General features: G+C 42.4%; 2 protein-coding genes and 1 long non-coding RNA gene across 3 annotated transcripts in view; 1 reads left to right on the top strand and 2 right to left on the bottom strand.

Annotated features, from left to right (window-relative positions):
- The window catches only part of LOC135245725 (uncharacterized), a 38,769-nt gene extending 34,114 nt beyond the window's left edge, over window positions 1–4,655 (bottom strand). The window contains exons 1-6 of the mRNA XM_064319026.1: window positions 4,596–4,655; window positions 4,353–4,416; window positions 4,090–4,244; window positions 3,923–3,981; window positions 1,806–1,895; window positions 475–568 (exon numbers count right to left, since the gene is read on the bottom strand). Coding sequence (XP_064175096.1) covers window positions 475–568; window positions 1,806–1,895; window positions 3,923–3,981; window positions 4,090–4,183 — 337 coding nt within the window. The 5' untranslated portion in view covers window positions 4,184–4,244; window positions 4,353–4,416; window positions 4,596–4,655. The remainder of the gene's footprint in view (window positions 1–474; window positions 569–1,805; window positions 1,896–3,922; window positions 3,982–4,089; window positions 4,245–4,352; window positions 4,417–4,595) is intronic.
- LOC135245741 (uncharacterized) overlaps window positions 1–20,187 on the top strand; it is a 165,426-nt gene extending 145,239 nt beyond the window's left edge. The window contains exon 2 of the long non-coding RNA XR_010327364.1: window positions 20,065–20,187. This is a non-coding gene — a long non-coding RNA (uncharacterized LOC135245741). The remainder of the gene's footprint in view (window positions 1–20,064) is intronic.
- LOC135245705 (uncharacterized) overlaps window positions 15,913–26,509 on the bottom strand; it is a 492,416-nt gene continuing 481,819 nt past the window's right edge. The window contains 5 exon segments of the mRNA XM_064318949.1: window positions 15,913–21,007; window positions 21,010–21,209; window positions 21,468–21,514; window positions 22,147–22,308; window positions 22,812–22,985. Of these exon segments, the coding sequence (XP_064175019.1) occupies window positions 20,585–21,007; window positions 21,010–21,209; window positions 21,468–21,514; window positions 22,147–22,308; window positions 22,812–22,985 (1,006 nt within the window). The 3' untranslated portion in view covers window positions 15,913–20,584.

Raw genomic sequence — 26,509 nt, 5'->3', positions numbered from 1 at the left:
AAAAAGAAGTTCTGGGGCCTGATGCATAGAGTCTGCGTGGATTTAATTATATTGTACAACCATTTGCACATTTTGTACAATTTGCTTAGAAATGAATAAAGTTTTTTTTTTTTTTTTTTTTTTTTTTAAATCACACATGCAGATTATATTTATAAATCACAAATATCCCTAAACTTGTACGCTCGTGAAGGAGCTTTATGACTCTACCAAGTGAACACCCTCAATTTCCTTATATGGGGGCATCATTTCACCATTTAAATCTCTTGGAAATGGCAGTAAAATTCTGCTAAATTTTAATTGTACTAAAACAGAGGAACATACTGGCAGAAAGGTGAATAAAAAAAGAATGTTAGATTTAAATGCTGTTGCAATGCAAACAATTTGGAATATGTTAAAATTTTCAGATCTTTGAAAACCTTATCTGGTCAAGTTCAGTTTCTGTTGATGTCCATAAGTGTAAAGAGATAGGCATACCAAGTGCAATGATAAAGTCCTCCTTTTGGTAGAGATAATGAGTGTCGTTTTCACAGGGAAACACTTCATTTGGCTGGAATGTCTTGAGAGCTTCCTGTTGTGAAAGAGAAATTGAAGATTCCCAATTAGCCATTCTAATGGAGAATTTAGGGGTCCGATTAACCACATTATCAACTCGCTTCCGTTAGACTGCAAAATGGAGAACAGGCACTCGAGGAAAGTGACGACAGCACTAAACTTTTCAGTTTTACTTTTCAATAGTTTCCATGTTTATTCAAACATCTTGAGCGGAGAAATTTGAAATGGCTCCAATTCAAAAGCACAAACCATGAGAGGGTCCACAGTGCTAAACATTCTGGTTTCCCCTGTGTCAAAATAAAGTCCCACAATCACCAGCTGAGATCTGGTGACTGCAAAGGCCATACCATACGATTCACATCATTTTCATACTCATCAAACCGTTCAGTGACCCCACGAGCTCGGTGGATGGGGACACTGTCATCCTGGAAGAGACCACTCGCATCAGGATATAAATGTTTCATCATAGGATAAAGGTGATCGCTCAAAATAACTTTGTATTGATTTGCAGTGATCATTCCCTCTTAGGGGACAAGTGGACCCAGACCATACCATGAAATTGCGCCCCACAGCATAACCGAGCCACTGGACGCCCTCATTGTAGGGGTCATGCATACAGGCCTGTACTGTTCTCTTGGCATACCCCACACATGCACTCACCCACTTGTGGAGAATATAACAAGGCAGTCCATTCTCTCCATTATTATTTGCTCTTGCTATTGAGCTCCTGGCCGCGATAATAAGATCACATGACCATATACAAGGTATTAAGATTGGAGGTGAAAGTCATGTTATTTCTCTGTACGCAGATGACATTTTACTTTACTTACAAGACCCCTTACATTCAATTCCAACACTTTTTACAATACTTGACCAGTTTGGCGATCTATCTGGTTACAAAATCAACTGGTCCAAGATCGAGATCATGCCAATTTCCAAATTTAATTCTGATTCTTTAAAAGGCAAGTTCAATTTTAAATGGTCTCCAGACTATATGAAGTACTTGGGCACATACATTCCCAGTAATACAGAAGATGTTTATCAACTTAACTATCCCCCAAAAATTGATGAAGGTACAAGCAATCTGAAAAGAATGAACTTCCTATCTCTTTTATGGGTAGAACTAACATTATTAAAATGTCTGCTTTACTCAAATTCCTTTATTTGTTTAAAAACTTATTACAGCTCCCATATAATGCTGGTGGTCTAAACTTGCCAAACCTCAAACTCTACTTTCTCTCAGCTCAACTTACCCAGGTCAAGCAATGGTTTTCCAGCTCATTAAGTGCATGGGCAAGAGTGGAGTCCCGTGGCATTCTTCCATACGAGTTGAAATACCTGCCCTATATTGGTTTACAGGAGGTTAAAAAAATTACCAAGAACCCTACTATCGTTAATAGTTTACAAATATGGAAGAGCTCCCATAAACTTATGGGTTACAGTGAACGCCTCTCCCCCTATACTCCCATATGGAGAAACCCCAATTTCTCACCCTGTTTTAATGATGACACATTCAAGCCGTGGTACGACAAGGAGATAAGGGAAATAACAAATCTTTTTGATAATGGTCTATTTATCTCTTTTAATCAGTTGCAATTAATACAATCTACCTTCCACTCATTTATTCAGGTTTTTCCAAATTTGTCATATGACACAGACAAGTCAAGGCACTCAAAGAACCCAAACCATCCAAAATAGAATGTCTCATCAATAAGGATGTTAAAATTTCTAGATGTATTTCTAAAGTATATAAATCCCTGTTAGAATGCTTGTTTACAAGCACAGATGTTATGAGATGTAAATGGGAAAAGGATTTAGAGATGGATATAAGAAAAAAACTTTTTTTTTTCTTTCATAAAATGAGTACTGCAATGTCCTTTCTTTGCTGGCGTTGCAAAAAACAAAAAGGCAACTTATGTTTTGGTCCTGTAATCTGGTGTCAACATTTTGGAATTCTGTAATTGACATTATAGCACTATGTTTAGACATTCATATCCCAAAATCGCCTCATTTGTCTTCTTGGCACAAGCAACATGGACCCTTGGAGTAAGCTTCACAAAAAACACTGACCTTGCTTTGATTAGGAAAACAAAGGAAACTGCACAATTGTATTGTGAATATGTATCTATTGACCTTTGCAAGCTCAATAAAAAATATATAAATCTAAATCACATGTGGAGAATATGGTGAAGGATGACTCATCTGACCATCACAGATCACAGCACAGCAACCCTACTACAATATCTGTCTCTATGTAATTGCCAACAGACTGTTCTTGCTGACACAGTCTGATCACATCCTGCATTGACATTCTCAGTCACCTGAGGAAGAGCTGCTCTTCTGTTTTTCCTCACATACTGCACTGATGCATGAGCATCACAGCCATGGAATGGCCGCTTTCGACCACAATTTCTGACCCTATTTACTGTGGTCTTTCCCACAGATCTAAATGCAGATGTCACTTTAGTCACTTTCTCTATTGAAACACTAACCAGCTGGACAGTCATTGTGACTGAAGCTCATGCCATCCATGGCCCAATAATGAACCCTCTTTCAAAGTCACTTAGATCCTTTCCTCTTGCCATCATGACCCAAAATCAGGGTCAGCTGGGCCTACTCAGATTTTTTATACATGCCACAGAGCATGATAGGATGTTAATTGCTTAATTGTATCATGCAGTACACCTGTATGGAAACATCTGCATTTGTTAAATTTCTCCACTCACTCACTCCATTCAGGTGTTTCAGTTTAATTTCTCACCCGTCTGAACGTTGATTGATATATTGAGACATATTGGTCTTTAGAGCACATTACGGAGCAATTTAGGTTGGAACAAAAACCAGCATACAGAGGGTCCTGAGGGCCAAGTTTGAGCAGCACTGCTCTACAGCATATTTATTCACAGCAAAATGCTTTTAAAAATCAGCATACATTTTTCAGCACAATTTGACTGTCACGATAACAGCAGCAGCTTTTTGAATGCATATTTACATAAGTTGCATCACTAGAATTTAGCAGATGCTCTTATACGGAGCAACTTACACGACTAGAACTATTTATACATTGTATCCATTTTTTCAGCTGAATACTATATATATATATATATTCACATCAAGCACCTTGCTCAAGAGTATAACAGCAGCACCCTACCTGGGAATTGAACCAGTAACCTTTAGGTTACAAGTCCAGTTCCCATCTTTACAGAAGTAGTTGTTCAAATTAAGTGGCCTGCAGCATAATTTAAGACAGCCATCAATCTGTCAGAAGACCGAGGCAATGGGCCATATTTTGGAAAACATATGTCTAGCAGTTTCTATTATTGACCATGACAATAACCATCAGCTAGATTGAAACATCAGTAACACTCACCCCACTTCTGCTGGAGGGGAGATACGCAGTTCTGTGCGCACTGCTCACATTGATGGAATCTGATGAGAAAAGCATGTACAGCATTGGATCCTTGGATCCATCTACATCCCCCCCGAATAACCAACGTCAAAGTCAGAAACGTGTGAACAACTGAATTCCAGACTTACTGGAAACAACTGAAAAGTTCCACACATGGGAGATTCCTTCATAGTCCGCGCGTAATATGTGTACATCCAGTGTCGTTACCATCAACGACACCATTTTGCCTTTACTTCCTATGGGTGTAAGTTCATTGCTGTCCAGCCATATCTTGGTATCTGGTCTGGTAAGGATTGAGAACAATGTCACCGTACAAACAACGAGGTGCATAGGTTAAGTAAATGTGCTGAGAAGTTATGAACCGAAGGTTCTGATAATCTGAATTTAATACCTCTTCGCGGAGGCGCTGACGTTTAGAACCCAACAGACAGAGAACACAGGACTGCTGCAGCTTCCTGAAAATGGCAAAGTTGGACGCATTCGTGTGACTATACATTCAGGCCTATAGGCCTAACTGAATGGACAAACCCGTTAATGAATTTTAAAAACAAAAGGTAAACGTTACCTATAGGCTACACATGCATAAGGCCATTCAAACCATAGCAATTTAAAGCCAAAACGACATTTCCCTTACCCGTTACCAACACCAGTGTTTGCGGCAGCTGATTCACTCCACTATAGCTGTAAATTAAAATCTCATAAAAAACACGTTTTCAACGTACAAAAATGCCAAGTTACTCAAAAGTATTGATATCAAAATGACGCTAAGTTACGGTACTACAAACAATATAGGCTATCTTGCCTCACCGAAATTTAATAACATGTATTCCAAAGCAATGCTACCCAGTATTTCCTCAATTCTTTAAAGTCACTTGGCCCTGTGTTTTGTAACCTTACCATATTACAATGTCATGCAAACGTTGTGTCAGATCAAAGTGTCAAATATTTCGTATTGCCTCATTGAACACATGGAAATTCATGTAGAAAACTGCTGGTCAGTCACTACAGGAAGCATATTTCTCCAGAAAACATATGTTTACACTTGCTTCTGAACTGAATTTGACTAAATGTACAAGTGATTGTATATTTGCAACATACAATAAATACATGTAAAATACATATTGTACATACATACATAGAGAACTTCTTTATCCCCATGGGGACATTTCTCTCGCAGCATGTTACATTCACATTTACGAACAGACATTTATACCAAGAAACATACAATCATTCACACAACAGAAAGGCTGGCCACCAAAATACATACATACCAATACAAATTGGACATATAGATGCCTTTTCAATCAATCATGACTGTGAGAAAGCCATCCACACATATGTTTGGCCTGTCCATGTACTGCACACTTATATACACACAGGGCCAAGTGACTTTAAAGAATTGAGGAAATACTGGGTAGCATTGCTTTGGAATACATGTTATTAAATTTCGGTGAGGCAAGATAGCCTATATTGTTTGTAGTACCGTAACTTGGCGTCATTTTGATATCAATACTTTTGAGTAACTTGGCATTTTTGTACGTTGAAAACGTGTTTTTTATGAGATTGGGCGTATACTCTGCAAACCCTTCAATTCTAAAATCAGACCGAGTAATTAGACAATTAGCTACACCTTTCAATTAAAATATTGACCACTCTTTTCACTTAAAAAAGTAAGATGAGTGAAACGAAAATTCGTCAGAATCTGTGTTAAATTTAAAAAAGCATTAGAACAATCTAATAGGACATTTTCTCTAGTTTTTCACGCAGGCTCTGTTGGTTTTTGTGGACATTAAACGCGACAATAAATTTAGGTTATAACCCTTATTGTTTGCAAGCATCCTATTGTGTTGAAGATAGGCTAACTGGTAGGGCAACACAGAATAAACGTGTCAGATAAATATAAAAGCGAAATAATTACAAATTATATATTGAGTCCTTTCATATGCCGTAAATCTGGCGATGTGTTTAATTGAATCGTAGGGCATGTCGCCATGTAGAATTCTTACAGATCCTTCTAACCCAAATGCGATACTGCGTGGTCAAAACCTGAATTTTGGTCTTATCTGACCGTAACACTCAGTAGGTACCAAATGCTGTTTGGCAACTCCAGGCTTATGTTTTTATTTCCCTAATTAGAGGCTCGTTTCTGGCAGTCCTCCCAAAAGCCTGTTGATAATGAGATCGCGGCTCATGTTAGATTTGAAGACTTTGGTCTGTAATCAATCCACATTCGTCCTTAGCTTCAACAAAAAGGGCACACTTCTTTCAGAAATTCTGTTTGGTGATTTAATTTTAGTGATCATGGAATTTACCAACCTGAAAAAAGATGTAGATTTTGATGGATTAAAAATGATAAGGGTGTACATTTTTTATATATACTGCCTTCCAGAATTATTTTTACACTTGATAAAAGTGAACAAAGAAGGCTCTATAAATAAGCAAGCAATGAGCTCAATGAGCTATGTGTATAACATGTTTAAAAAGGGGGGTATTTTCTTCAAAATAATAATAAAATAAGAATATAGGTAATATAAATACTGCCTAACCAGTGGCCTCAGTGATGATTATACATAGTATAAATAGGAGGCACAGCGGTGATGATGGCCTGGAATAGGCCATGTAAAAAGTTGTGTAAGTCGCTCTGGATAAGAGCGTCTGCTAAATGCCTGTAATGTAATGTAATGTAATGAATAAAGGGTCGGTACAGGGTAGTCACAAAATGTCCATTACAGGGGCAGAGAGGTGTAGTCCAGGTGCGCATCTGCGCACACACACACAGATCTGCCCACACACACGCACGAACCCACACACACATACACTCTCTCTTGCACTTCTATGAAGATGTGGGATGGGGCAGAAAATAACTGGGTAAAATTCACTGTCAGGGAGGAAAAATAATCAGTGACAACAATTGTAACTACAGAACCCTTTTAAAATACTCCAGATATTACAACCATTTTTACCACACGCCATTATTTAGAGCAATTTCACACTATATTTGGTATTTTTACATAGTATCAATTTATACAGCTGTCTACATATTGAAGCAATTCAGGTGAATTATTCTGCTTACGGTATAACAGCCGTGTCCTACCTGGAAATCGAACCTGAAACCTTTAGGATGCAAGCACAGTTCCTCAACCAGCAAGTTACTCACACATACAAAGAACTGTCAGCAGGTCATTAGTTCAAATGGTGTAGGTCATATTTTTTAGACTGAAGTGTTTTTTAATGGGCTATTGTACACAACAGACCTACTAATGTTTGTATATTGGCATAGGATCTATAGGGCTAGATAACATTAATTTAGACATGTGGGCAGCTACAGTAGTTAAAAAAGCAGTTATCAGTACAGGCACAACAGTGAATGTGAACCATTCTGACTTAAAGAAAATCGATATACCTGGTGTGAGTAAAGTCATTATCTTGCGCCAGTTTCTATACCGAATTGCAACACAGATTGTATTTCATTTCAGAGGCGTCTGTATCTCCACTAACATAATACACTCGGTCTGTCGTCTCGTTAACAAGGTAGCTAACATTAAACTCCGTGAAAATGCAGAAAGCGGAACTGTCTAAAGTGGGTGTATTTTATTTGGATTTCAGAAATATGTTTCCCGCAAAGACATAACCGATGCAAAAGCAATAGCTTAAATGTTTGCTTTTTAGTTAGCTAGCAAGCCAGTTTAATGAGTTAGAGGTTTGCTTGAGTCTGAGGGGGGATTTGAACCTGGGTCTGTCACTCGTCCATAATGTTCCATTGGCAAACGTGCTACCCAGTGAGCTACGAGGAAAACAGATGTTGGGGCTGCAAATTTTTGGTCTTTTAAACGTATGCACCTGTATGTATGTACAATGAGGCAACCTATTCTGGTGCATGTGATGATGTAATCAGGCAAGAAGAAGAAAACGCAGAATCCACTAAGTTTGGGGCTTTATTTTGTGGATGTGTGAGGTCAGAAGGTACAGGTCAGAAATGAATGTTTTTAAGGGTTGAGTCTGTGGTCATTGTGGTTATTTCTGTACGGAAACCCTGAAAAGTGCCAAACTCTCGGTGCTGTATATGTATAGGGCATGCCACCCCACCAACACGTAACTTTGCAGGATGGCATACCTGCCACCCCAATTTCACACATACTTAAGGTAGGAATATACTATCACATGGGAGGACCTGGAACTTGTATAAATACATACAGCCATTCAAATTTGTGCATAATGAAAAACAGGATTGACAGAACATTTATACTCTTCTGCCTCCTCTTCCTCCTCCTGGCTGTGTTGGGCCTGGCTGCGGATGTGGGTGTGAAGGATGAGGTCCACGGACAGCAGGCTTGACGCAGTGTGCAGGACGGAGAGGAGGAGCTGGTATTTACAGGCCAGGGACTCCAGCCCCGAACCCTCCAGCTGGGGGCGGCCCCAGAGGCCCTGAGGAAGTGTGACTGGGCATCCAGGAAGCGTGGGCCGGGGTACAGCCGCCTGGGCATGCTCAGTACGGCCCCCGCCACCAGCCGGCAGGCCGCAGGAGGCAGTGGTGCAGTATGAACTCAAACGCGCCCCCTGCTGGTAGCACGCTGCCTGCCTCTATTAGGACACCTGAAGAGGCAGGGCCTGTTTCCCGGTTACGGCTCCCCAATGCTCCTTCTCAAACAGCTTTTTCCACTTGTATACTTTCGTTTCTCATTTATAGTGCAAACGTCACATCCCCAACATCAAACTGTCCATACTGCAGTAAGACGTAGTGGTGACCCAGGTTGTTGGCTGTGCTGTATTTCAGTAAGAGGGAGAACAGATTCGGGGGCCTGTTACCTGGCAACGGGATGGTCAAGCCGAAGGGAGGTAAGGATCCTCCGGCCATCCCTGGTGATGAGGACCTCTCCAGAGTCGCGGGTGAAGAGGACCTGGCCCCCGGACGGACCGAAGCACGGGCCCACCACCGCCTCCAAGGCCTGGGTGACCTGCAGCAGGGTCCCCAACTCCACCCTCTGCACCCCCTTCATCTCCACACTGCCTTTAACAGGGGCCTGCTGTACACACAGGGCGCAATCACTGAGCTGCATTTCCAACACAGACACAGCGTACTCAAACTGAAATGCACACGGTGCATTTCCCACACAGACACAGCGTACTCAATCTGAAATGCACACGGTGCATTTCCCACACAGACACAGCGTACTCAAACTGAAATGCACACGGTGCATTTCCCACACAGACACAGCGTACTCAATCTGAAATGCACACAGTGCATTTCCCACACAGACACAGCGTACTCAAACTGAAATGCACACAGTGCATTTCCCACACAGACACAGCGTACTCAATCTGAAATGCACACGGTGCATTTCCCACACAGACACAGCGTACTCAAACTGAAATGCACACGGTGCATTTCAAACACAGGCACAGCGTACTCAAACTGAAATGCAGGACTCCAACCCTGTAGGGTAACCTGTTCAGCAAACAAACAAACAATCCTGCCAAGTACAAAACTAGCACTGAAATCACATTTGCCTAATCAGAATCAGACAAAACAATCCTGCCAAATACAAAACTAACATGATCGCATTAGCCTAACTAGGTACATTGAGCTAAACTAGAGGCTAGGGAGGGGTGGGGAGAGGTGCAGCCTGAAGAGATGAGTCTTTAGTCTGCGCTTGAAGGTAATCAGATTCTCTGCTGTTCTGACCGCCACGGGAAGGTCATTCCACCAGCGAGGGGCCAGGACAGACAGCAGACGCGAACGGGAAGTACAGACACGAAGAGGGGGAGGTGCCAAGCGTCCAGAGGTGGCAGAACGGAGAGGTCTGGCTGGTGTGTAGGGTCTGATGATCCTCTGGATGTATCCTGGTATGCAAGCACCGAAGTCTTAAATTTTATGCGAGCCATAAGAAGCAGCCAGTGGAGGTCAGTGAGCAGGGGGGTGACATGGGAATGTCTGGGGAAGTTGTAGACCAGACGAGCTGCGGCATTCTGGATGAGCTACAGGGGTCTGATGGCGGATTAATAATAATAATAATAATAATAATAATAATAATAACAATAACAATAATAATAAACAAATAATAAATTAAGGAATTAATTAAATACAAATATTAAACTCTAACCTTATACTCTATTATTAAATATAATAATTTCCTATAATAATGTATTTATATCTATAATAATTATCTATAATAATTTATTATTAAATATAATAATATTATATATTATATTAATTATATCATATGTTTACATTATATATTAATATCAGCATGAGAGTTAACATGTGACTGTTTTGCCAGAGGCTGGGGGTGCACACGATTATTAGGTGCATCGTGTTCATCACAGCTGCCTTCTGGTAAATGGACTGCATTTCTATAGCGCTTTCATCCAAAGCGCTTTACAATTGACACCTCTCATTCACCCATTCACACACACACTCACACACCAACGGTGAAAGGCTGCCGTGCAAAAGTACCAATTAGCTCGTTGGGAGCAATTAGGGGTTAGGTGTCTTGCTCAGGGACCCTTCGACACGCCCAGGGCGGGGATCAAACTGGTAACCGTCCGGCTGCCAGACAACCACTCTTAGCTGCTGAGCTATGTGGCCCCACACTGCACTGCCTTACGCCTGGTCTACACCGCTTACCTCGCCTGCGCGTGACGGCTACCTCGCCGAACTGCTGCGGCTCGCATGCATGTGTGTGTCCACACCGCCAGCGCTGCTGCTGCGGCGCTGCTACTGCCAGCCCTATCTGTCTACATTGAGTTTGCCTTTGATAATGGCCATCAATAATAGAATGTTTGATTTCATTTCATAAATTTAATTTATATTTAGTTTAGACAGAAAAATGTTAAGAAGTGTGTGCTCAATTGTAAAAAAAAAAAAATAAATAAAATTAGGGCCTAGTTTCAGATCTTTACAAAAAATGTTATATTAGACAGAGGGAACTGGAGTAAGCAGTCAACGATTTAGAAACTCCCAACTTCAGCCTTGAGTCTCACCCTCTGGAGTTCAGTCCCTTGTAGTAGCGTCACAAGACCACCGGATGGCGGAAAGCATCCATTTTGTGTTTCCAGTATTCCAGTACAGCCCACAGGTCTGATAACAAATTGTAAATACTCTGATATTTTCGACTATTTCAAGCTCCTGCCACGGCACATAATGGTTTTATTAAATTCCATTTAGCATGAGGATGGGGGTGAAATTTCAAAGAAACACTGCACTGGTTGATGCATTGAAGATGCTCATTTTTATTGTACACACAGAGCACACACACGCACACAAACACACACACAAACACATATACACCATGTTCACCCGATCATATAGATAGATGGTTTGATACTGTGGTTTGTGTCTTTGGAGGCCCTACTAGACTGAAGGCTCTTTTCTTTCTGGGGAGGCTACGCTCCTTCGGTGTGTGTAGCAGGATGCTGGCCATGTTCTACCAGATCATTGTGGCCGGTGTTCTGTTCTACACCTGTGTGTGCTGGGCTGGGAGCCTCTACTCCAGGGACACAAAGAGGCTCAAACTGATCCAGAAGGCCAGCTGCCACCCTCTGCTTGTTTTGGGTGCAGTGGGTGTTTGCCGACTCTCCCCCCCCCTCTGAGCCAGCCCTCTAGCTGCCCTCCTCAGCCTTGCCCCTGCCATGCCCGTGTTCTCCAGAAGGTAGAGCACTGACTGGCGGGTGAACCCCCCCACCTCCACTGGATATACTGTCGCTCTCTAACCGGCCTCCTTACACTCCTTACACTCTCACACTCCGCTGCCAGGTGGGTACTTCAGGCGTTTCCGCTCATAGGCTGCTTCTGGCCCCTCCTCCCATGGGAGGGTGAGCTCCATAAGGAGCACCGCCTTCACCCGAGTGGACCACGTCTCCATATATGGAGCACCACCTTCGCCCGAGTGGACCACGTCTCCATATAAGGAGCACCTCCTTCGCCCGAAAGGACCACGTCTCCAGATAAGGAGCATCACCCTCGCCCAAGAGGACCACGTCTCCATATAAAGAGCAACACTTTGCCCGAGTAGACCACGTCTCCATATAAGGAGCACCACCTTCACCCGAGTGGACCACATCTCCATATAAGGAGCACCACCTTCGCCCGAGTAGACCACGTATCCATATTGTCATGGTTCTGTATTTTCTGTTTTTCCCCTTTTGGCCACCAGATGGCGGCACTTCAGTTTTGTGTTTCAGTTCGTTCTCCCTTCCTGTGTTAATTGTATTATTGGTTTTCATTATTCTATTATTGTTCCCACCTGTGTCTTGTTATCCCCTCCCTTTCTGGTTTGATTGTTCTTTGAGTTCACCTGTGTCTTGTTACCCTTGTCTATTTAAGTTCTTTGTTCCCTGACTCGGGTGCTGTTTCCTTACATTTCATGTGTGTTTCTGCCTGCCTGTGTTTTGACCTGCTTGTGTTTCCACCTGTGTGTTTCTGTGCGTTTCTGCCTTTGTCTCTGCCTGTGCTTCTGCCGTTTGCTTTCTGTACTTTGTGAAGTTCTGTTTTGTCCAGAAGTTTTTTTTGTATTTTTTAGTTTTTGTTATATGCCCCTTGTGGCTCTTTGTTCTGTTTTCCTTTTTTTATATTAAAGTCTTGGTTTGAATTTCCCTTTTGATGCCACCTGAGGTTTTTCTCACTCCGCACCTGGGTCGTCACCCGCAAAACCCGACACATATAAGGAGCACCACCTTCGCCCGAGAGGACCACGTCTCCATATAAGGAGCACCACCTTCGCCCGAGTGGACCACGTCTCCATATAAGGAGCACCACCTTCGCCCGAGAGGACCACGTCTCCATATAAGGAGCACCACCTTCGCCCGAGTAGAACACGTCTCCACATAAGGAGCACCATCTTCACCCGAGAGGATCATGTCTCCATATAAGGAGCACCACCTTCACCCGAGTGGACCATGTCTCCATGTTAGGCCACAGGAACGCTGTGCTGATTTCATTTGGGAAATGGAGCTGTGGATTGAGATCTACACACATGCTCCACCCTCTGCCTGGAACCAGGGCTCTACTCCCACCTTTGTGTCCTACGGTCCCCTCCTCCTCTGCTTGCCTCACAAAGTGGGTTTGATGCTCTTTCACAGGAGAGGCGTCTCTGTTTGCCTGCTGTCTGCTGGTCTCTAGTAACTCCAGAAGCTTCCGCAGCAGCTGGTCATACCTCCATCTGTAGCACCCCTGTGCTGGAGCCGTCTCACAGCCTGACAGAACGTGCCGGAGGCCTGCTCTGTGTCCCTCTGCTGGAGGCCTGCTCTGTGTCCCTGTGCTGGAGCCGTCTCACAGTCTGACAGACCTGCTCTCTGTCCCTGTGCTGGGGACCTGCTCTGTGTCCCTGTGCTGGAGCCGTCTCACAGTCTGACAGACCTGCTCTCTGTCCCTGTGCTGGAGGCCTGCTCTGTGTCCCTGTGCTGGAGCCGTCTCACAGTCTGACAGAACGTGCCGGAGGCCTCGTTTGCGGGCAGCACAGAGCGGACGGTCTCATCCGCACCAAACCATTAGTGCAGGTTCTGAGGAGAAGGCAGGGTGTCATATATGGCCCTGATCAGGAAGCTAAGCCTGGCTTGTGGTATCTTCCACCAGTCTGACCCACTGAGCGATCGGTCCTCCATACTTTCCCACGCTGTCCATCCACCCAGACCACCTTAGCAAACTGCTAAAACCTGCTACCTCTCCTGCGCTGTCAATGGTGGGATGACCCAGAGTCTTCTGTGCCTCTCTGTTTCCCTGCTGGGGGGGTTGTACCCCTCTGTTTCCCTGCTGGGGCGGGTTGTGTCCCTCTGTTTTCCTGCTGGGGAGGTGTGCCCCTCTGCTTCCCTGCTGGGGGGGTTGTACCCCTCTGTTTTCCTGCTGGGGGGGTTGTACCCCTCTGTTTTCCTGCTGGGGGGCTGTGCCTCTCTGTTTTCCTGCTGGAGGGGTTGTGTCCCTCTGTTTCCCTGCTGGGGGGGTTGTGTCCCTCTGTTTCCCTGCTGGGGTGGTTGTGCCCCTCTGTTTCCCTGCTGGGGGGGTTGTGCCCCTCTGCTTCCCTGCTGGGGGGGTTGTGCCTCTCTGTTTCCCTGCTGGGGGGAAGCAGTCAGGTAGAAGCAAACTGCAAACATAGAATGCATATCAGGCCACTGCTATATGTACCACAATTAAACCATCAGTGAAAGCCCAGGATATACTGGTATATTTATAAATCAATGACAAACTATGTTCTACAGCATATACACCAATTTAGCCACCAAGATATCATTTCTGATTAACAATGCTGTACATTTTCAGCTCTCATAAAACGCCAGTAGTACAGATTCTGATGTAGTCGGCTGAAAGGAACTTTTTAGCTTACAAAGGAGATGTGCCCATTCTACTGTACCATCTAATTTGTTCAGGTGCAGGGCATAAACAATATGTAGAGTTAAAAAAATGTTGATGTTTGAACAGACTAGGCAGAATTTGTGTCTTTTCAAACAGATTGGAATATGGGTTTAACATCAGCATGCCCTTGGAGCTGAGTGAGTACGTTTAACATGGTCGGTGAAAATAGTGGTGATATGTGTTATTCATCCAATCATTTAAACAGAAACATTTACAATCTAGACATTTGACACGTAAACAGTAAAAATAACACATACAAATGCAACATTACAAACTTGCACCAGCAGGACTTATCTGATAGAAGAAAAATAATCACATTATCAGAACAGACAGATCAGTCATTGCCACAGGAATACCTAACACAAACGCAATTTTCCCCCATGTGGAGTAAGCCAGCATTTTGGATAAACAGAGTTGCGCGGTCTCTAATAAAAATTATTAGCATAGCTTACAGGCTCGTCACGGAACAGAAATAATATAAAATGACACCAACACAACAATCCTGTAATGTAATTACAGTATCACATTTTGCAGTAAATTATTGACTTATCAATGTTCAGTCCAAAAGCTCTTATTAGATGCCACTGTTGACATTTTTAAGTTTGGCCTTTACAATCCTTCCAGCTTCTCCCATTGTTATGCTTGGATTTATGACATGGTCAATCACTGTGGCTCTAAATTCATTCGATACAACAATATTTCTCCTACCTGCTTGACCACAACCTCAGCCACAGCCATGACCCGTCCATCAGTACCAACTGCATTGGGCTACTCCATGTTGTCAGACACTACTGAATGTTATGCTGTAAAACAGCCTGTTATGTTGGGATTACCAATCGTGCTGCAATGCGACTCACCTGGGCAATGTTGCTGGAAGTGATGAGACAGAATTGCAAACATCTTGACTTCATTTCACAATCTGCACGTCTAGCAATAAGCATTGGAACATTGTACTAATACGAGACGACTGTATTGTGAAAACTGAGTGTGATTTAGAGTTGTGCACTTTGTGGGTAGGTACTGCAATTAGTGTCTTAGGATAAGAATTTTGCCAGTCAGTCTGGCAAATTGAGTTTTCCACATTGAGCCAAAGCAATAATAACATACTGTAATGCATTTGTAATGTGTGACTGCAGATATCAGAAATGCATCTGAAAAAATGAGAAAAACTGTAGGGTCAAAGGAACATCTCAGAGACTGGATGTCATGCAAACCACACTTCTGCCCTAGTTTTGGCTTAGTGGTCTAATCCATTCAACTGATGTGCAGCAGATCCAGGTTCAAACCTACAGGAAAACCATTTCTTTGAGAGGTATCATAAATATTCCAGCTCAATAGACAAGCAGTGACTTTTCAAAATGTATTGAGTTGTGGTTACACTACAGTAACAGAAGCAAGCATTCATCAGACACTACACAACTTCTCTTATAATGGATTTTATTTCCACTACTGTAGATGAATGTCATTGCTTCAACTGCAGATTTTAGCCCCATGCTGATCTACTCATATTGAGCCCAAACATAATCCCATTCAGAATATGAAATAAGTACTACTGTGTCACAGGAGTTCAATACATCACACAATAATAAATCACAACAGCAAAACATTTGATATTAATTCAGGTTTAATCATTGCATATTATTGTCTGAAAATACAGAAAATTAAAGCAAAAAAAAACCAATCCTAACAGAATTAATAAGGAAACTCAATCCATCATTGTTTACAGTAATGAAAGGAAATAAGTACACTGTAGTGATCATTCTGCATTCTCCCTATCAGCTGCATTTGCCAACAGACATTTGCACATTGGAAATCTTGGGAAAATGAATGAAAGCAACTGTAAAAACTAATAAAATGCACATTTAAGTGGAGCCACTGGCTTCTTTTAAAAAAGATGCAGGATACAGGAGACAGAATTATTACTTCAAAAACATTTTACCCTGCCATCTTTTGCCAGTATTACTCTCAATGTTATATTAGTGTTTTAATAATCAAAAGTACATAAACACACCTTGAACATTTACAATATAAATGTAGTAAAATTAGGGCTGTCAATCGATTAAAATATTTAATCGTGATTAATCGCATGATTGTCCATAGTTAATCGTGATTAATCGCAAATTAATCGCACATTTTTTATCTGTTCAAAATGTAGCTTAAAGGGATATTTTTCAAGTGTTTAATACTCTTATCAACACGGGAGTGGACAAATATGCTTGCTTTATGCAAATGAATGTTTATTTATTATTGGAAATCAATTAACAACCCAAAACAATGACTAATATTGTCCAGAAACCCTCAAAGGTACTGTATTTACCATAACAAAATATGCTCAAATCATAACATGGCAAACTAAAAGCCCAACAGGCAACAACAGATGGGCATATTGACCTGTTAAATGTAACATTACTTAGTAATATGAGTAGTCACACACTAAAACATCCCTTTTTTTAAGCATTAACACAAAATGATGGACCTCAATGCATCGCAACAACAGACACATTGTACAACAGGTACATTGGTCAGATAAATTTTCCATTACTCAAAGATCATTCCCTGGATCCCTCGCACTTCTAAAGCAAATCACACAACGTAATTGTGTCCAACCTCACTTGGGGAAAATAAAGGCTCACAAAAACATCCCCTTCTACTATATGGGATCAAAACAGGATGATACAAAATAAAACAAACAATAAATAAAGTGAGCAGGATACAGTGGAAAGGGAGTATAATACAGAACTAGGACTCAAACTAGGATATTGCAGTAGGCTATACTTCCATTTCTTTGGATACAACAGTTAGGCTACTTCTATTTCTTTGCACCGAGCCAGTTGCTTAAACAGACAAGCCTGTTTACATTGTCGGATGACAGGGCAGCTCCCTTCTTCTGAACAATATGCCCGGACAATGAAAAACTGCGTTCACGCTGTTTTACTCGGAAAAACATGGATTCCCACAGAAAACGCTGCTTTATTTTATTGTTAAGGAGTATATTAAATTAGTAAATAGAGTGAAACCGCGAAATTAGTTAGGCTGCAGTAGTACTGAAACGTAAATATGGTATCACTGTCAGGTGTTTCGCTATATCATTTGCAGCATTTATTTCTGAGCAAAATTACGTTTTCTAGTTAAGCTGCCTAGCGAAAAAAGTTGCTGATGGATATCGTAACTTTTATATTTCATATATTGCTATAATGAATGGGAAACATAAACGATACTAACGCATTCCACATAATGACACACCCAAATGAAAATGCATGAAAAGCCTAAATGCACCACTTTTATTTCTTACCACAAACTACAAATGCCGCCATTTATCTTAATGTGACCAAATGTCACCAATCCGGAAGAGGGAAAAGTCGGAGCTCAGAAATGATGCTCAAATTTCTGACCTATAATTCCGAGTTCTATGACCTTTCAGTTGCTTTTTTCACAAGTCGGACCTCGTTTTTTACTAGTTCCAAGTTGTCTTGAACGCAGCATAAGGGTCGGGCAAACGTTCATAACAGAACGTGCGTTAACGTGCGTTAAAAAAGTTAGTGGCGTTAAAACAAATTTGCGTTAACGCGTTATCAACGCGTTGACTTTGACAGCCCTAATTAAAATGTAAAAAAAAATCACATTTAGACAGCAAGTGCTTAACCTGAACCTGCTAAAATATCATACTGTTCTGTACAGGGTTTAAGCTGTACTGAGGTTAATATTGGGCACAGCTGAAATTGCACTGGTAAGGCATTGGTCAAGGAAGGTTGCAAGTGTGTCGATGTGTGTGTGTGTGATTGGGTGAGAGTGTGTTTGTGTGCGTGAATTTGTGAATGTGTGTGCATACATGCGTACGTTTGTGGGAGTGACTGTGGATGTGAACATGTGTGTGTATGTGTGTGAGTGCATGAGTATGTGTGTGCCCGGATTGTGTGTGTGTATGGGTAAGAGAATGTGTGTGCGTGTGCACGCATGTATGTATGTGTGCATGTGTGAGAGTATGATTGAGTGCATGAGTATGTGTGTGTGTACACACGGGTGCGTGTGTGTATGGGTAAGAGAAAGTGTGTGTGCATGCGTTTGTGTGAATGTGTGTGTGATTGTTTATTTGAGTGTGTGTGCGTGCAAGAGAATGAGTGTATGTATGTGTATGTGTGTGTGCGTGAGAGTGCCTTTGTGAATGTGTGTGTGTTTATACATGTGTGTGTGTGTGTATGTATGGGTATGAGAATGTTTGTGTATACATGTGTATATGGTGTGTGCACGCATGTATGTGTATGCATGTGTGTGCATGTGTGAGTGCATGAGTGTGTGTGTGTGCGTATGGGTAAGAGAATGTGTGTGTTTATACATGTGTGTGCGTGCATGCGTATGGGAATGAGAATGTGCGTGTGCTGACACGTTTGTGTTTGTGCGTGATTGCATAAATGTGTGTGTGTGTGTGTTTGCGAATGTGTGTGTCTGTATACTGTATGTGAGTGTGTGAGTGAGAGTGTGTGTGTATGAGCGCGTGTATGTGTGCATGCGCGTGTGTGTGTGTGCGTGAGATTGTGTGTGTCCGTGTGTAGGTGTGTGTGAGTGACTGGGTGTGAGAGAGTGTGCGTGCATAGGTCTGTGAGTGCGTGTGCATGAGTAAACATGAGTGTATGTATTTGTGAGTGCGTGTGCATGACTGAGAGAGAAAGGGTGTGTGTGAGAGTATGTGTGTGTGTGTGTGATGGAGTGTGTGAGAGAGAGAGGGTGTGTGTGTGCATGAGTAAACATGAGTGTGAATGCGTGTGCATGACTGAGAGAGAAAGGGTGTGTGTGAAAGTACGTGTGTGTGTGATGGAGTGTATGTGAGAGAGAGAGTGTGTGTGTGTGTGACTGGTTGTGCGAGAGTGTGTGTAGATGTGTGAGTGCGTGCGTGTGAGTCTAGGTGCATATGAGTGTGTATATATATATGTGTGAGTGTGTGATTGAGTGTGTGTGTATGTGTACATGAGAGTGTGTGTATATATATGTCTGTGTGTGTGTGCATGCGTTGGAGTGTGTATGCTCACGTGTGTGTGTATGCGTGTGTGTGTGCGCGCATGTGTGTGTGTCTCTACTCCAGTTAGCAGAGGGACACTGAGGAGTGTGTGTGTTGACACGTGTTTGTGTCTCTGCAGGCATGTGTGTGTGTGCGTGAGTGCATGAGTTTGTGTGTGTGTGCGTGCGTTTGTGTGAATGTGTGTGGATGTGAGAGTGTGTGTGTGAGAGAGAGGGTGTGTGCATACGATTATGACCGTGTGTATGTATGCATGCATGCGTGTGTGTGCGTGAGAGTGCACTGGTGAATGTGTGTTTGTGTGTGCGAGAGATTGTGTGTCCATGTGTAGATGTGTGTGTGATCGGGTATGTGAGTGATTGGGTGTGAGAGAGTGTGTATGTGTGTGTGCACGAGTGTGTGCGTGCGTGGATGTGTGAGTGCGTGTGCATGAGTGTACATCAGTGTGTGTGTGCATGGGTAAGAGAATGTGTGTGTTTATACATGTGTGTGCATGCATATGGGAATGTGATTGTGTGTGTTGACACGTGTTTGTCTCTGCATGCATGTATGTGTGTGTGCGTGAGTGCATGAGTTTGTGTGTGTGTGTGTTTGTGTGAATGTGTGTGTGACTGTGGATGTGAGTGCGTGTGTTTAAGAGAGAGACGGTGTGTGTGTGTGCATACGGTTATGAGCGTGTGTACATATGTATGCATGTGTGTGTGCGTGTGAGAGTGCACTGGTGAATGTGTGTGTTCATGTGTGTAGGTGTGTGTGTGCATGTGTGTGATTGGGTGTGTGAGTGATTGGGTGTGAGAGGGTGTGTATGTGTGTGTAAGAGTGTGAGTGTGTGTGCACGAGTGTGTGCGTGCGTAGGTGTGTGAGTGCGTGTGCATGAGTGTACATCAGTGTGTGTATTTGTGAGTGCGTGTGCATGAGTGTGAGAAAGCAAGGGTGTGTGTGAGAGTGTGTGTGGATGTGTGGATGTGTGTATGTGGGTGTATGTGTCTGTGTATCTGAGTGTGTGCGTGTATGTGTATATGAGTGTGTGTGGTGTGTGTGTGTGTGTGAGTGGACATATGAATGTGGTGTGTGTGTGTGCATGAGTGTATTTATTTGTGTGTGTGTGCATGCATGTGTGCGAGTGTGTATGCGCACGTGTGTGTGTGTCTATGCGTGTGTGTGCACGTGCATGTTTGTGTGCGCGCATGTGTGTGTGTGTATGCGTGTGTGTGTGCACGTGCATATTTGTGTGTGCGCGCACGTGCGTGTGCGTGTGTGTGTGTCTCTACTCCAGTTGGCAGAGGGACACTGAGGCGTCACTCACATAAAATCCAGCACAGAGGGGTGTGTGTTGAGTGAAGTGTGTGTGGAATCTGTGCAGCAGGGTCAGTGTGTCAGAGTCAGAGACGCTGTAGAAGGATAGAGTGCTGGCTGGACGGTCCACACACACTCCTACCCTGTACACACAAACTCCTCTACCACCATCATCATCATCATCACACACTCCTGCTCTGCGGTAGGGGGAGGGGGGGGCAGGTAGGTCTGTTCGGTTCTTATTGTGCCTGACACAGTAACTGAGTTTAGCAGGGTGACCGTATTTAACGCAGGTCAGACTCCAGGAGTTTTTATTGAATCCAAACATAAAGTCAGAACCCCCTCCTTTCCTGCTGATTCCTTTATCTGTCACTGCTATATCAACCTCCCCCCCTCAGACACACTGAACTCAGCCTCCCAGTAACAGCGCTCACACACACTCTCTCTGCACACAACCTGGCGCACGTACTCAAATCTCTCTGGATGATCAGGATATGGCTCCTCTCTCCCCGGTGTGTGTGTCACCCTCCTGTTCCCCTCAGACAGAGACAGCTCTCTGTGCGCTGTGTTTGGATCCAGTGTGAGCTGACAGCCGTCTGCACACCAGAGACATTAATGAGATTAATTATCATTAATTATCACTATTAATATTCACCTTATTATGTGTGTGAGAGAGAAAGGACTGTCATAGTACCTCTGTGTGTGTGTTTGTGTACATGTGTGTTTCTGTTTGTGTGTTTATGTGTGTAAGAGAGAAGTCTCTCGCTCTCTCTCACACACACACACACACACACACACACACACACAGCAGAGTGTGTATCTATGGAAAGTGTTCTGTGTCGATACAGACTCACATTTCCTGGGTCCTGGTTTGGTCCTGTTCTCTCCTCCATGGTCCACACTGTAAGAACAGCAGAACAGAATTCTGAATTTTAACCATCCTTTATTTCCACTCTTAACACACCAATGACATCACATATATAAAAACAAAGGCACAATAAAACACAAAACCACGATCATATGAAAAAACACAAATCTGTCAGAAAGGAAACTTATTCCATTCACTCACCCTGTTCCATATGCAGAAAAAGCTCCCCTCCCTCCACTGAACATAAAACCCTTATGACACACAAACACTCTGAAACACACTCAGGTTCTCCATTGCTTTGTAATACTGAAACTCCACCATCACTGTGTCCCTGATCAAACCCCTAACTACAACAACCACATCTTATTTACTGCAGTGATCCCGTGCAGCACCCTCCACAGGAGATCCCCAACTCTCTTGAGTAACGCTGGTTTGTACAGTGCCCTCCATGCCCCCCCCCCCCCCCAACTCCTTTTGTGTGTTTGTGTGAGGTGCATTGTGGAAACTCTCTGTACTTACAGCAGTGTGAGTGTGTCCAGTTTAGCAGCAGACAGCGCTCTCACTCCTGAGTCTCCTGGGTGATTGTGTCTCAGGTCCAGCTCTCTCAGGTGTGTGTGTGTGTGTGTGTGTGTGTGAGGTGCAGTGTGGAAACTCTCTGTACTTACAGCAGTGTGAGTGTGTCCAGTTTAGCAGCAGACAGCGCTCTCACTCCTGAGTCTCCTGGGTGATTGTATCTCAGGTCCAGCTCTCTCAGGTGTGAGGGGTTTGAACACAGAGCTGAAGCCAGAGAATCACAGCCTCTCTGTGTGACTCTACAGCCTGACAGCCTGCAGAGAGGACACACACACCTTACATGCATTAATATAAACTAACAGGGCTGTGTGTATCAAACACATAGCAGTGTGTTACACACCTTACACACATTAATATAAACTAACAGGGCTGTGTGTGTCAAACCCCTTCTACAGCTCAATATAAAATAACAGGGCTCTGGAATTAATCATGACTATTTAAGAAAATGACCAGTTAAACTAAATTTGAACAGATTCAATTAATTTTCATAATTTTGAAGAATGTATGAATAGAAACAATTTGACGCTTCTCAAAAATATGTTTTTTCCAACTGATGTCAGATATAAAATGTGTTTCTACCAAGAGGAAGAACAGGAAAATGCTGCTTTATTTCTGTGAAGAAAAATAACTCTCTTGTCTATTTTAACATTAAAAACATTAGTAATATCAGTGCTATATTTAGTCATTATTAACATTAGTGCTGTATTGTGTCACATTGGAACCCTTTTTGATTGAAGGGGTTTGTGTTTGTACTCACCCCAGTCTCTGCAGTTTACAGTGTGGGTCCTCCAGTCCAGCAGAGAGCGCTCTCATTCCTGAATCCTGCAGCTCATTGTCTCTGAGCTCCAGATCTCTCAGCTCTGAGTGAGGAGAGCGCAGGACTGAGGCCAGAACATCACAGCAGCCCTCTGTGAGATTACACCAACCCAGCCTGTGGAGAGACCACACACACACACATACACACACACATGCACACGTACACACACACACACACAACACACATGCACACACACACACACACGCACATACACACACCACACATATAACACACATACGTATACACACACACACACACACACACACACAAAAATATGCACACGTATACACACACAACCGCACACAACACACATGCGCACACACACACATGCACACACACAAACACACACACAATTGAAATTCACTGCTAATTGTCACACTGTGTACCTTGGCAGCAGATAAATGTGGAATTGCCTATTTGTACAGTACGTGCATTCCTGGGATGTACACAGTACACACAAAAACAGGAAGAGTTTATATTAATTACATTCATAAAGTATTCTGACTAATCCATAAAAAAAGGTTATCACTTGGCTCAATTAACAAAAAATAACTAAAAATAAGGAGCCAATTCAACTCAAAGTTGGGGGCTTCCTGCAAGGATTTCATTGACAAAACTGTTCCATGTTGCGATGATATCACATGGGACACAACATGATTGCAAACATATTTCATTTGCAAACACAAGAAACAGCACTAGTATGATCACTATGGTGATCTATGGTACCTCACCTTCAGTCTACAAACATCTTTATATTTTAAAAACATTCAATCTTCATCTAATAATGTAACCAAGGCGGCAAATGAAATACACTGCAGCGCCATCTACTGGCTGCAGAGAAACACCACAACTGATTATTGCCATTGACTGGTACTACAGGTATATGGAGGACCAAAAATTTAAAAATAATAAATAAATAAATGACTCAATAAATGAATTAATGTATAAATACATAAATAAATAAATACAAAAGCAAGAAAATGAAAAAATAAATGAATGTACACAGAAATAAATTAATAGACAAAATCTGACAAATGGGTATTTGCATTTATTTCCATATTTATTTCTTGATTCATTCATTTCTGTGGATGTTCATTTCCATATTTATTTATTGCTTGATTCATTTATTTCTGTATATATTTATTTCCTTATTTATGTTTTGATTAATTTATGTCTGTATATATATATATATATATTTCTGTATTTTTTCATCCATATGTTAATGAGGGGGCTGTCAATGAAAATATGTCATAGTGTCACAACATTTCCATTGGTTGATCGATACCAGAGTACGTAGATTCACTGTACATGCCTTGCTTCAACACCGGTTGCTTTTTACCACATTTACGTTAGTAGGGCAGAGCAGGGCAAAACGTAACACAGATTTTATTTTTTTGGTTAGGTAGTGCAGCTTGAGTGACGTATTTCAGGATAAACACTCAGAATGACCCTTGCTTTCTCTCCAACGAAAGGTAAGGGATTTTGATAAACATTTTGGGAGATATTGCCAAATAAAAGTTTGTTTTGGTGATATGTAAGCACATTTTTTTACCATAAGTATTTTTTGGGTGCTGTAATGTGTGTGCATATCAAAGGATCCAAATGTATGTAATCGTAAACAGTCTTTTCGTGACTAACAGATTGCATATTTTTGATAGAGCAATCAGCTCCACCAGCAGGATTAAGACATGCACGCAGACTCACAGAGCAAGGGAACATAACAGGATTGAAAAGGGAAGACATTCAACGGGAACTGCAGAATAATGCTGGGATAACTTGAGAAGGGAAAAGAACAGGACCACATAAAAGAGTTTATGATAAACTTTACTTTGGAGCTTAAAGAACTGTGGCATACATACATTGAGTGTGGCTGCACTCAATCTCCTGAACAAGCTACCTCACTACCTCACTGACATCTTACATTGGTTGGCATATCCTGTTTTGAAAAGCCTAGGGCTCCACCTAGTGGATAACCTGACTACACTACAAATGTACAGTATCGTGATAAGTTTTCACCAGTTGGCAATAGGCTATGAAAAACATTTAAATGTAATCAATAGACAGATTAGAAACAGTGTTTGTATCCTAAAACATCAAACTGTATTGAGTTACCTCACTCTGTGTGAACCTTTAAAGGTATTAAAACTTAGGTTAGCTGGCCATGTCAGTTTTTGAATGGCATGTCCCAGAAAGTCCATTATGGTATGAAATCATAATTAGGATGTAGGTGTGAATGGTTTCTATTAAAAATTATTAATCTAGTTCTAGTTATATCTTCAGAATTGAGCCAAATAGGAAAACTGTTGTTTCCTATACAGGCAAGAGATAGCCAGAGGCTTGAGCCTGGCTGACCTAGCTGAAAATGCTAGTCCTCATTATGTGCTCTTTTGTGTGGATGCTTTGACAGTTTGTTCCAGGTAGCTGCATCACAGAGATTGACCCTGTAGTGATCAGCCATTTGGAGGAAGTGGCTCTTCGCCTGAATGTTTCACTCCATAATTCAGATTACGCCAGATCAATTGGATGCCCTTCTCACATGCTGCCTGAGGAAGCACCGGATAGTTATTTATTAATTGGTTTGTCTGTTCATCATGTTTCAGCACAATTAATTAACAATTAATCCCTTGCATGTCCATTTCCCATGAGATCTCAACAGGATTCTTAGCAGGGTGATCTACACTAGATCATTTAAATTTAATACACTTATGCAAAGCAAGTTTTATCCATCTATGTCTCAGTGGTGTTTCTCCCATCTCATTAGTAATGCATTAATTGGTGTTGTTCTGAGTGCCCCACAGCATATCCTCAAAGCTTTTGCCTGTTTAACGTGATGCCAGGAAAGGAATTGGGGTGCTGTCCACCAGGGGGCAGCATCGGACCTACAGAGAGGTATTGCTGCAGCTGTGGCCCATTACCTAACCATGGGCTCTATAAGAGGCCTAGCTTCCAGGCCTAGGGGAGGGTGCTTTTAGATGGTGTTTGGGAGCGTGGCTATGGACAGTAATAATGACTCTGTGCTCTATATAGCAGTGATGAGTCTCCTTGTGTTCCTGCTATATAATGACCCTGTGCTCTATACAGCAGTGAGGAGTCTCCTTGTGTTTCTGCTATATAATGACCCTGTGCAACCTCTACTCTCTGCGTAGCAAGATAAGTAAAGCCAACTGCTGTAGAATTTAAATGTTCTGAAATCCAGACTTTAGCTTTGGATTGGAACCACATAGCGAAGCCATTCAAACCGTTGCGGTAACCGCCATAAAAAATAATAATTTAAACCTCCAGCTACGATTTCATTGTTTACTTTCAAGTACATTTCTGGAATGGCTGTTTCCGAGAAATAGGTTCTGCCCGGCAGTTCATACTGCTTGTCGAAGGACTGAAGCATAGCTCGGAATGATGGCTTTCCTACAGTCTGGAAGGGCACCATCTCCACAACCAAATACTTTGTTACAGTTGTTGTAAGTGCTTGGAAAATAAACAATTGGCCTAAAATAAACGGGAAAAAAACAAAACCCAGCGGTGAAGCGGTGATCAGCTTGACTCTGCGGTGGACGTGATGTGATTGCGTTACCACGGTAATGCAGTAACCGCGGCAGCTCTAGTTTGCCGGCCACTGACCTGTGTTCAAAGCCTCTCTA

This window comes from Anguilla rostrata, chromosome 19 (assembly GCF_018555375.3).
Source record: "Anguilla rostrata isolate EN2019 chromosome 19, ASM1855537v3, whole genome shotgun sequence".
In the NCBI taxonomy this organism is placed as follows: domain Eukaryota; kingdom Metazoa; phylum Chordata; class Actinopteri; order Anguilliformes; family Anguillidae; genus Anguilla; species Anguilla rostrata.
This window is presented reverse-complemented; position numbering and strand designations above follow the sequence as displayed.